Source organism: Ailuropoda melanoleuca, chromosome 6 (genome assembly GCF_002007445.2).
Source record: "Ailuropoda melanoleuca isolate Jingjing chromosome 6, ASM200744v2, whole genome shotgun sequence".
Lineage (NCBI taxonomy): Eukaryota > Metazoa > Chordata > Mammalia > Carnivora > Ursidae > Ailuropoda > Ailuropoda melanoleuca.
In genome coordinates this window covers 15,294,914-15,307,673 of record NC_048223.1, presented here as the reverse complement: position 1 = coordinate 15,307,673, position 12,760 = coordinate 15,294,914, and the positions used below count along the sequence as shown (strand labels likewise).

Genomic DNA, 12,760 nt, shown 5'->3' with positions numbered 1-12,760 from the left:
ACATACATATACACACCACATCTTCTTTATCCATTCATCTATCAATGGACACTTAGGTTTTCTATCTTGACTATTGTAAATAATGCTGTAATGAACATGGGGGTGCATATATCTTTTCAAATTATTGTATTTGTTTTCTTCCAATAAACACCTAGAAGTGAAATTGCTGGGTCATACTGCAGTTCCAGTTTTAATTTTTTGAGGAACCTCATACTGTTTTCCACAGTGGCTGTCCCAAATTACATTCCTACCAACAGCACACAAGGGTTCCCTTTTCTCTACATCCTTGCCAGCATTTGTTATTTCTTGTCTTCTTGATGATAGTAATTCCAACAGGTGTGTGGTGATATCTCATTTTAATTTTTAATTTGTATTTCTCTGATGACTAGTGATATTGAGCATCTTTTCATGTGTCTGTTGGCCATCTGGATGTCTTTTTTGGAAAAATGTCTATTCAGATCCTCTGCCCATTTTTAAATCAGATTCTCGTTATTGAGTTGTATGAGTTCTTTATACATTTTGGATGTTAACCACTTTGCAGATGTATGATTTGCAAATATTTTCTCTCATTCAGTAGGTTGCCTTTTCATTTTGTTTATGGTTTCCTTTGCTGTGCAGAAGCTTTTTTACTTTGATGTAGTTCCACCTGTTTATTTTGCTTTTGCTGCCTTTGCTTTTTGTGTCAGATCCAAGAAATCATCGTCAAGACTGATGTCAAGCAGTTTACTGCCTATGTTTTCTGGGAGTTCTATGGCTTCAGGTCCTATATTAAAACTAAATTAAAAATGCCATTTTTCTTTATTATACCAAGCAACTGTTTAAATCTTTTCCTGGGGGAAGGTGTTCTACAAGGAAGTTTCTTACCTTTTATAAAGGTTTTGAGACACAAAGAGATTGAGAAGGCAATCATGCAACTTCTGTTTACTTCCCTGCTGCTGAAAAAGCCAAGGGAGTTCATCTGCGCTTCTCCAAGTCACTCGGTCCTGACTGTAAGGGGGAAGGGACAACACTCAATAATACCTTCCAAAAAGGAGATTACCTCAAAAGGCTTCAAACAAATGTTGAAGGGAGAAAAATGTATTTGACATCTATCTCTGACTCTTCAAATATATTCTGATAATGAGAAAATTAGGTCGAAATCAGAAACTCTAAGAAATAATCTAAGAAAATAAATAGTGATATCAGGACCACTAACCAAACTCTCAAGGTATTTTCCTAAAATTGAGCTATTAAAAACCCAATGGTAAACAGACACACACATATTTTTAAACTATTAAACTGGAATAAAATAATAATAAAATGATCCTGCACTGATTTAAAGTTTAAATCTTTAGCATGATATTAAAAGACTTACTTACATAATAATCTCTTGTTCTTTGACATTAACAGGGGAGATGATTTAATCTTTTCCGTAAAAATTAAATTTTATACATTAAGTTATAAGCTAAGGAAGAGAAGTAAAGACACAGAGGTAAAATGTTTTGCAGAAGAACAATATGGACATTTATAATACCTTAGCTGCATGGTGAAATAGTTGATTAGCTTCTGCCTACATGAAGAAATAATGGTAGGACCGTCCATGTATTCCAGTCTTACTGTTTCCCAAGCCTGGGAAGAAAAAGAAAAAAATATTGCAGTCTATTTTCTGTAAGTCACTGTATGTCTAACAATTAATTTATAAAAAGGAATTTATAATTATTTCAATATTACAGATGTATAAAGAGAAGGCATAAGAATATTTTAAAATTCAGGAAATGTTTATGTGATAAACTAACAGAGAATAAAAATCTCCTGGAAGCACTTAAAACACAATTTAATTCAAACTTCTAGTTAATACAGTAAAAATATCAGAAATGTGGATTGAAAAAGTACTGAAAAGAGTATATTTAAGCAATATACAATAGAGAAAGATAAGCCTGTGAAATTGCAAACACTTCATACCCGTAAGCTGGAAAAATCTGCCCAAGGCTTATAGAATTTACCCAAGGTTACAGAGCTGTTAGCTGTGAACAGCTGGATTGTGAACTGAGGCATACTGACTTACTGAGTCCAAGCCCTTAAAACATAAATAATGATACCAGCAATTAATAATACATACAATTGAAAAAAAATATTTTTTCTCTTTCAGAAAGAAACTTTTAAAGTACTGTAAGTCCCTCTTTACCTCCAGTTTCACTTTGTGCAGTCTTAGCTACCCATGGGTAACTGGGATTTGAAAGCAGATGATCCTCCTTCTGATATTATGGTCAGAAGGTCAGTAGTAACCTAACGCTAGGTCACAGTGCCTACGTCATTCACCTCACGTCATCTCATCAGGTAGGCATTTTACCAGTAATCTCACATCATCACAAGAAGGCTGAGTGCAGTACAATAAAATATTCTGAGGGAGACCACATTCACAGAACTTTTAGTACAGTATATTGGTACAACTGTTCTATTATTAGTTATTGTTGTTAATCTCTTACTAGCCCTAAATTATAAATTCAACTTTATCATGGGTATGCACATATAAAGAAAAACATAGTATATATGCAGCCTGGTACCATCCTGGTTTCAGGCATTAATTGGGGGTCTTGGAAGGTGTCCCCTGTGGATAAGAGGGGACTGCTTTAATAGTCATTTCATAAAGGTACTTCATAAAAATATTAGCCAAATTTTACATTTAACCTAAAATCATTGCAAAAAAATTCCGTAATGTCAAATTTCAGATTTCAATTTTGTCTTGTAATTGAAACACTTACAATGGCATGATATGCTTTTAAAAAATTTTTAAATTTAAATTCAACTAATTAATATATAATGTATTATTAGCTTCAGAGGTAGAGGTCAGTGATTCATCAGTCTTATATAATACCCAGTGCTCATTACATTGTGTGCCCTCCTTAATGTCCATCACCCAGTTATTCCATCCCCCCACCCCCTCTCCTCCAGCAACCCTCAGTTTGTTTCCTATGATTGAGAGTCTCTTACAGTTTGTCTCCCTCTCTGATTTCATTTTGTTTTATTTTTTCCTCTCTTCCCCGATGATCCTCTGTTTCTTAAATTCTACATGAGGGAGATCATATGATAACTGTCTCTCTGACTAACTTATTTCACTCAGCATAATACCCTCTAGTTCCATCCACATTGTTATAAATGGCAACATTTCATTTTTTGATGGCTGAGTAGTATTCCATTACACACACACACACACACACACACACACACACACACCACATCCTCTTTATCTCTTCATTTGTCGATGGATATCTGGACTTTTTCCATAGTTTGGCTATTGTGGACACTGCTGCTATTAACACTGGGGTGCAGGTGCCCCTTTGGATCACTACATTTGTATCTTGGGGGAAATACCTAGTAGTGCAATTGCTGGGTCATAGGGTAGCTCTATTTTCAACTTTTTGAGGAACCTCCATACTGTTTTCCTTTTTTTTTTTTTTTAAATATTTATTTATTTATTTATTTGACAGAGAGACAGCCAGCGAGAGAGGGAACACAAGCAGGGGGAGTGGGAGAGGAAGAAGCAGGCTCCCAGTGGAGAAGCCTGATGTGGGGTTCGATCCCAGCACCCCAGGATCATGCCCTGAGCCGAAGGCAGACGCTTAACGACTGAGCCACCCAGGTGCCCCCTCCATACTGTTTTCCAGAGTGGCTGTACCAGCTTGCATTCCCACCAACAGTGTAAGAGGGTTCCCCTTTCTCCACATCCTTGCCAACATCTGTCGTTCCTTGACTTCTTAATTTAGCCATTCTGACTGGTGTGAGATGGTATTTCAATGCGTTTTTTTTTTTTAAGATTTTATTTATTTATTTGACAGAGATAGAGACAGCCAGCGAGAGAGGGAACACAGCAGGGGGTGTGGGAGAGGAAGAAGCAGGCTCATAGCAGAGGAGCTTGATGTGGGGCTCGATCCCATAACGCCGGGATCACCCCCTGAGCTGAAGGCAGACGCTTAACCGCTATGCCACGCAGCCCCCCCCGTTTTTTTTTTTTTAAAGATTTTATTTATTTATTTGTCAGAGAGAACGAGAGCACAAGAAGGGGGAGCAGCAGGCAGAGGAAGAAGCAGGCTCCCCAGTGAGCAAAGAGCCCGATGTGGGACTCAGTCCCAGGACCCTGGGATCATGACCTGAGCCAAAAGCAGAAGCTTAACTGACTGAGTCACCCAGGCGTCCGGATGTGGTTTTGATTTATATCACCCTGATGCTGAGGGATGTGGAGTATTTTTTCATGTGTCTGTTGGCCATTTGTATGCCTTTTTTGGAGAAGTGTCTGTTCATGTCTTCTGCCCATCTCTTGACTGGATTATTTGTTCTTTGGGTATTGAGTTTGATAAGTTATCTTTATGTTTTCTTAATGTAGTGTATCATGTTGATTGATTTGCAGATGTTGAACCACCCTTGCAGTCCAGCACCCTTGCAGCCCAAGTGGACTAAATCCCACTTGGTCATAGTGAATAATCCTTTTAATGTACTGTTGGATTGGCTAGTATCTTGGTGAGAATTTTGGCATCCATGTTCATTAGGGATAGTGGTTTGTAATTCTCCTTTTTGATGGGGTCTTTGTCTGGTTTTGGGATCAAGGTAATGCCAGACTCATAGAAAGAATTTGGTAGTTTTTTTCTTACATTTCTATTTTTCAAAACAGCTTCAGAAGAATAGGTATTAGTTCTTCTTTAAATGTTTGGTGGAATTCCTCTGGGAAGCCATCTGGCCCTGGGACTCTTGTTTGTTGGGAGATTTTTGATGACTGCTTCAATTTCCTTGCTGGTTATGGGTCTGTTCAGGTTTTCTATTTCTTCCTGTTTAGTTTTGGTAGTATATAGGTTTCCAGGAATGCATCTATTTCTTCCAGACTGCCTAATTTGTTGGCATATAGCTGCTCATATGTTCTTAAAATTGTATTTTGTTGGCGTTGACTGTGATCTCTTTTCTTTCATTCATGATTTACTTCTCTGGGTCCTTTCTTTTTCTTTTTGATAAGTCTGGCCAGGGGTTTATCGATCTTATCATTTCTTTCAAAGAAAAAGCTCCTAGTTTCATTGATCTGTTCTACTGCTCTTTTGGTTTCTATTTCATTGATTTCTGCTCTGATCTTTATAAATTCTCTTCTCTTGCTGGGTTTAGGCTTTATTTGCTGTTCTTTCTCCAGCTCCTTTTGGTATAAGGTTAGGTTGTGACTTTGAGACTTTTCTTGTTTCTTGAGAAAGGCTTGTATTGCTATATACTTCCCTCTTAGGACCGGCTTTGCTGCATCACAAAGGTTTTGAACAGTTGTGTTTTCATTTTTGTTTGTCTCCATGAATTTTTAAAATTCTTCTTTAATTTCCTGGTTGACCCATTCATTCTTTAGTAGGATGCTCTCTAACCTCCAAGTGTTTGAGTTTTTTTCCAAGCTTCCTCTTCTGATTGAGTACCAGTTTCAAAGCATTGTGGTCTGAAAATACGCAGGGAATGACCCTTATTTTTTGATATCAGTTGAGACCTGATTTGTGAACCAGGATGTGATCTATTCTGGAGAATGTTCCATGTGCACTTGAGAAGAATGTGTATTCTGCTGCTTTAGGATGAAATGCTCTAAATATATCTGTGAAGTCCATCTGGTCCAGTGTGTCATTCAAAGCCCTTGTTTCCTCGTTGATCTTCTCTGCTTAGATGATCTGTCCACTGCAGTGAGTGGGGTGCTGAAGTCCCCTACTACTATTGTATTATAATCCATGTGTTTCTTTACTTTATTAATTGGCTGATGTATTTGGCTGCTCCCATGTTAGGGGCATAAATATTTACAATTGTTAGATCTTTTTGATGGCTAGACCCTTTAAGTATGATATAGCTTTCCTTTGCTGTCCATTACCATGACAAATGGTTTTCCACCCCCTCGTTTTCAATCTGGAGGTGACTTTTGGTCTCAAATGAGTCTGTTTCGTCTAAAATGGTCTAAAATGCTGCAGACAGCACATGGATGCGTCTTCCTTTTTTATCCAATCTGATACCCTGTGTCTTTTGATTGGAGCATTTAGCCCATTTAGATTTAGAAGATCTACTGAAAGGTATGAATTTAGTGCCATTGTATCACCTGTAAAGTCCCTGCTGCTGTAGAATGTCTCTGTTCCTTTCTGGTCTATGTTACTGTTGGGCACTCTCTTTGCTTAAAGGATCCCCTTTAATATTTCTTGCAGGGCTGGTTTAGTGATCACAAATTCTTTTAGCTTCTGTTTGTCCTGGAAGATTTTTCTCTCTACTTCTATTTTGAATGACATCTTTGCTAAGGAATGTATTCTTGGCTGCATATTTTTATCATTTAGCACCTGAAATATATCATGCCAGTCCTTTCTGGCCTGCCAGGTCTCTGTGGATAGGTCTGCAGTCAGTCTAATGTTTATATCCTTGAAGTTATGGACTTCTTGTCCAGAGCCACTTTCAGGATTTTCTTGGTCTCTAAGTTTGCAAGTTTCACTATTATATGTCGAGGTGTTGGCCTATTTTTATTGATTTGAGGGGGGTTTCTGTGCCTCCTTGACTTGAATGCCTGCTTCCTTCCCCAGATTAGAGAAGTTGTCCACCATAATTTGCTCCAATATACTTTCTGCCCCTCTCTCTCCTCTTCTTCTGGGATTCCAATTATTTTAATATTGTTTCACTTTATGGTATCACTTATCTCTCTAATTCTCCTTTCATGATCCATTAGCTGTTTATCTCTCTTTTTCTCAGCTTCTTTATTCTCCATCATTTTGTCTTCTATAACTCTAATTCTCTCTTTTGCCACATTTATCCTAGCAGTCAGAGCCTCCATTTTTTATTGCATCTCTTTAATAGCCTTTTTTATTTCAATCTGATTATATTTTAGTTCTTTTATTTCTCCATAAAGGGATTCTCTAATGTCTTCTATGCTTTTTTCAAGCCCAGCTAGTATCTTTGTAATTGTTATTCTGCTCTCTAGTTCCGACATCTTACTTCTATCCATACTGTTTAGGTTCCTGGCAGTCAGTACTGCCTTTTGTTCTCTTTCTTGAGGTGAGTGTTTCCGTCTTGTCATTCTAACAGAAAGTGATCACTTTTCTATTTACAGAGTTGCAGCTATCCTTTTCTTAGCTCTCTGGTTGGGTTTGCAGGTGTTCAGAATGATTTGATAGCTATCTAGCTGAATTCCTGGGACCAGACAAAACTAAGGTCTCCTACTCCTCTGCCATCTTGAACTATCTCCCGGTATGTTGACATTTCTAAGTAAAAAACCTTATTAAAAAACCATTTACCTGTAGATGTTGAAACTTGAGCAAGCCACAACCATAAGTCAATAAGCACATTTTGTGTAAACTGTGAATAAGGGACGTCAAGACAGCCCAGGACAGCTCAGGGTACAGTTCCATCAGTTCTGACTCACTCACGCCATTGTGACTAACATTTATGAGGCAGAGAATCTAGGTAGAGAAATGAATTAAGAATGATCATAAGCCATCTTTATAAGTAACAAACAGACATTAAAATTTCCATAACTCTTTTAAGGTTATTAACTTCTTATTCAAACTTATTGTTCAAATGATTTAGTAAAGAAACATATTTCTTAGAATAAAACACACTTTCTAAAAGGCATTAATCAGGAATAAGATAGTGTATATAGCCAATCTAGCATGCCAAAGACAACACACAGAAAAAAGATTGATGAAAATTAAAACCTCAGCGGGTGCCTCGTTGGTTCAGTTGGTTAAGCATCTGCCTTCAGCTCAGGTCAATGATCCTGGGGTCTTGGGATTGAGCCCTGTGTCAGGCTCCCTGCTTAGTTGGGAGTCTGCCTCTCTCTCTGCCCTCTGTCCCTCCCTTCCCCTTCACCTATAATCTCTAAGAAAAAATTAAATCTTTAAAAAAAAATTAAAACCTCAGGAAATGGATTAAAACTAATAACAAAGTTCCAATTTTGGGAAGATGGTAGAAGAAAATGGTTCTTTTACTATAAATGCCCATTAACATAAGAGAGCATATAACACAACATCTCTAAAAGCATAGGTGAGCCTGCAAGAAAGAAAGGGAAATCCCCTAGGTGCCAAAAATGAATAGGAAAGTGAACCCTGGAGGGCTAAGTGCTGGAGCTGCTGTCCCTGGGGTAAGTGAGTGTACCGGGTAGGCAACAGTCTCAGTAATTTAAGGGCTTGGGTTTTCACACCCACAGTGGGTATGGAAGGTAAGCCCTTACACCCAGTAAGGTGAGTAGCTGGAACTAGAAAGCTTGCCAACACCAGGAATCCCAAGATTACTCTCAGTGAAGGGGTGCATGAGAAAACATCAGCCCACAGACCAACCACATAGGAAAGTTTACTTTCAAGCTCTAATAGTTAAGACACTGTGGTATTGGCATGGAATAAGCAAAACTGGAACAGAAGAGCTCAGAAAACAAACTCATGTTAATTTGTGAGTATGGGGGTGCCTGGGTGGCACAGCAGTTAAGTTTCTGCCTTCGGCTCAGGGCGTGATCCCGGTGTTACGGGATCGAGCCCCACATCAGGCTCCTCTGCTATGAGCCTGCCTCTTCCTCTCCCACTCCCCCTGCTTGTGTTCCCTCTCTCGCTGGCTGTCTCTATCTCTGTCGAATAAATAAATAAAATCTTTAAAAAAAAATTTGTGAGTATGATATCCAAATCAGCAGAAAAGAGGTACTATTTAATAAAATGAAAAGTTAGCTGGCCATATGATACAAGATTAAAATGTAGATTTCTTCCTCACATAATAAACAAAAATAAATCCATAAGATTTCACATAGGTAGAATAAAACTGTAAAACATTTTAAAGAGAAAAAACACATATGAGAACATTTTTATGAGAACAAAAATTTTTTTGATAATAAAAAAATTTTTAAATAAGATATAATAAGCATAAACCACAAAAGAAACTGTTGAAAAATCTGACTTCATCAAAATAAAACTCTGTATAATGAATGATACCAAAAAGTTAAGAAACAAATTGATATTTATTTTCAAATTTTGTAACAGAAGATTTATATTCAGTATGCAGAACACCTAAGAGCTCCTGAAGATCAATAACAAAAGATGATTTAATTAAAACACACATAAAGAGGCTTGAATCAGCAATTCACAGAAGAGGAAACAAGAATAGCCAATAAACATGAACAGATGAAAAATCTCAATGATAATTAGGAAAATGCAAATTTCGTGAGATATCACTTCTGGTCATAAGCACACTATGGCAGCCAGCATTCCTGTATATGCTTGAAACATACTTAAGCACAAATTTAAAAATAATCACCATTTTCTTCAATTCACACACAAATGCAAACTTTTGTGAGTTTTATAAGTTTATTATTCTTTACCTGTTTCATTAGTTCTTTATCCATATCATTTGCCAAGGACTCCTGGATAGATCGCAGAGCAAGTCTATATAATGAAATAGTATCTTGACACTGGAAACACTGATGAAGGATTTTATCTAAATTGCCTGCTCTCCCAGCACTGTTGGAATTGAGAATAGATTTAATTTCTTACAGACAGCCAACATCTGTGAAAAATTTGGGGTAGATAAAAACAATGTGGTCTCTATTTTTTATACTTCAAATGATAACAGAAATTTAATAAAACATGATATAGGAAAACGACAGTTTTATGGGGCTGCTAGAGTCATCAATTTTATCCTAATGTACCATTTAACTCGATTCAGTAAACACATTCTGGGAACTTACTATGTGTCAAGCTATTACCGCACATTATGGAACATAGAAATGAGTAAGACTGGTTCTAATCATCTAGAAACATGCTACCTACATATAGGAAGCAGGAAAGTAATTATAAATAAGTGTTATTAGTTAGCCATGCAAGTTAAATTTGTTTAGGGCCAGGATTTAGGAGACATCAGGCTAAAGAAAGTCAGTAAATAGGGTGGTTTGTTTTAAAATATTACATAATATTTACCAATAGTTTCTTTTTTAAGTATGGAGATATTTGGAGAAGAAAAAACAAACAAAACAAAAGGTCTATAGTCCCGTCCCTCTCTATAGGCCTAATAAACTTTCTAAAGGCCTAATATATATGGGAAGCCATATCAGATTTCTAAGTCAGCATGACTGTACATAAATTTTGTTTAAACCAAAAGCCTGATTTATGGTTCTCATCTGCCTTGCAAATGAGTAGCCTAAAGGAAAACCATCTTATCCTTAAGATATGGACCAATGCTCCCACCTCCTGCATTTTTTGATGCTCAGATGCATGATTCCTGCCTATATGTTAATCTATAATCTTTCAAGCTTTTACAAGATGTAAAAAAGTTATATAACCCTGTAAGAACTCTTCATTCTCCAGAGCACCTTCTTCCCTGTGAAGATTGTGTTTCCGGGCAGCTGTCCTAACTTGGGATTGAATAAAACTGTCTTTCTTACTTTTAGAGATTCTAAAAGGTTTGTTCATTTTGTGCTGACACTCTTAAAATAGCTGGAATGTGTGGAAAGGGACTCCCGCTCTTGAACTGGACTCAGGCCAGCTTCTGATGCTCACAGAAGCCAGACGCACCGCCCAAAGTGGAGACGGTGGGAGAGGACAGTGGGAATATCATGGGCAATTCAAAATTGTAGAAGATGTTTTCATTTCAAATCCGGTGCTCAAGATAGGAATGTGGAATTAAGAGCCAAGAGTACTAAATTCAGTGTCTAGTATGAGCTGTACTAGGATTACTGTCTATTGCGATGATCGCCAACACCATATTCATCTTTTTTGCCTCTGGTTGTGAAGAGACAAAGTAAGGTGAGGCTGTACTGAAGAAGAAACATAGTTACACTTTGTAAGGCTTATTTAAAGGCAAATGACTAAAGGGTATCTGAAACAGAAGAATCTATTTTAAGATGAAAGGTTTATCAGGATTTGAGAACAGAGACAATTAAAAATTCCTACATACCTACCTACTAATATTCAAGGACACCCCAAAACAGCATGTGTTTGCCTCAGTTGTCCCTCACTTTCCCAAAGCTAGGGGCCTTAAGCAGGTGACAAGGAGCACTCACGGGCCCCCAAGGAGGGCAAAGATGGCCTTCTTTGGCAACCCCCGACAGGGAAACAGTTAATGTGATGAAAATTAGACAACTATATCCAACATGTTCTTCTAATTCACGGGCTAGGATCAATCCACAGTCACGAGTCACATTCTCACAGGCTGTTAGTAATACTGTTAGAATCAACAGAATCTGATGTGAGTGGCTCAGAGACTGCCGCAATGATTGTTCTCAGTTTCACAAGGTGAGGAAGCAGTCTGCAGCAAACACAAAACATGCAGATCATGTAAAATCGCCACCACTTACCGTGCAATCATTTTGCCGAAAAGGGTGACATAAAGGGCATTGCAGGTCGTAGCAGAACGACAGTGTCGTTCTAGCTTCTTCTCCTGAACCAGTTTAGCAAAACACAAAACAAACAAAACAAACACAAAACCATCCTGGAATGAAATGGTCATTACTACAGAGCCATCAACAAATATCCCTGGCAGAAATGACATGGTTCCCACCCCTCATCAGCGGCATCACTGCCACGCGGTGGTGGACAGTAGGTGTTCTTTTGCTTTTAAACATTCCTGCTTAAAATAATACAGTAAAGCAAAACTTAAGCCCAAAATGTTTTTGATTGCTTCTTCTATAATTTGTTAGTAGTTTAAGAGCCAATGCATTTATTTAACAATTAGGAAACTCCAATTTTCCTTAACACAATAGAGAATTCCTATATTGAATTTTAAGTCTCATTTAAGTGTTTCATAGGAAAGCTGATAGAGAGTAAAAGAGCAACAAAATTAAAAGTACTTACCTGCTCCTTACTCAATTTAATGTCCACAGAGTGGCATTCTGCAATTATAATAGATTTTGCATCTTTTGGATTTAAAGGATCAAGATGAAGTGTAGGCCACAACCTTTTATTCAAAGAAAAAAAAATAAAATTCTCTTCTAATAAGACAATAAAAGCTGTAATCTACCCAAACACAAGTCAAATCCATTACAAGAATTAATTTTTTATATTGCCTTTATAAAATAAACAATACTAATCTCTGTTAATCTTACTAGGTAATATTATTTGATTCATTCTAATGTGTATAGCATTACTTTCGGCAATTAATCCCAACAAGACTTTTAAATAGCATATACATCAGGTAGTAAAGTGGTAAAACATTTCCAGTTCTATGTTCTATACTAGGAATAAAACTAATTAGTACCTATGAAGAATAGTACAAGGTAGTGTTTGCCCACAAATTACTTGTAAGCCAATTGGAATGTAATCATTCTGCAAACATCCATTCTCAACAGGGTACTGAAAATTGTTTCAGGGTGGGGAAAAAGAATCTTACTCTTTTTATGTATAAAGCACAAATATACACACGTATCTGTTTATATACATAAACTGATATATAGCATATGGATGGTACTAAAATTTCTAGGAGCGAGGGAGGTGATTAGGAAGAAAATGTGTAAAGAGGCTCCTAGGGGGACAAAAATAGGTTGAGAAACACTGCCCGGGGCGCCTGGGTGGCACAGCGGTTAAGCGTCTGCCTTTGGCTCAGGGCGTGATCCCGGCATTATGGGATCGAGCCCCACATCGGGCTCCTCCGCTATGAGCCTGTTTTTTCCTCTCCCACTTCCTCTGCTTGTGTTCCCTCTCTCGCTGGCTGTCTCTATCTCTGTCAAATAAATAAAAATCTTAAAAAAAAAAAAAAAAAGAAACACTGCCCTACAGAATTCAATCACTGTATTCCTTTTTTGAGGACTGCCAAAGTAAGCACATATTTCAGG

General features: G+C 37.4%; 1 protein-coding gene across 4 annotated transcripts in view; it reads right to left on the bottom strand.

The window, feature by feature from the left end:
• The window catches only part of NPHP3 (nephrocystin 3), a 43,768-nt gene that overhangs the window by 9,946 nt on the left and 21,062 nt on the right, over positions 1–12,760 (bottom strand). For 3 of the 4 annotated variants that reach the window (XM_034661999.1, XM_034662000.1, XM_034661997.1), the window contains exons 14-19: positions 11,784–11,886; positions 11,288–11,376; positions 9,317–9,455; positions 7,251–7,415; positions 1,514–1,608; positions 865–987 (exon numbers count right to left, since the gene is read on the bottom strand). In XM_034661999.1, coding sequence (XP_034517890.1) covers positions 865–987; positions 1,514–1,608; positions 7,251–7,415; positions 9,317–9,455; positions 11,288–11,376; positions 11,784–11,886 — 714 coding nt within the window. The remainder of the gene's footprint in view (positions 1–864; positions 988–1,513; positions 1,609–7,250; positions 7,416–9,316; positions 9,456–11,287; positions 11,377–11,783; positions 11,887–12,760) is intronic. The other variant, XM_034661998.1, reaches the window with a different exon arrangement.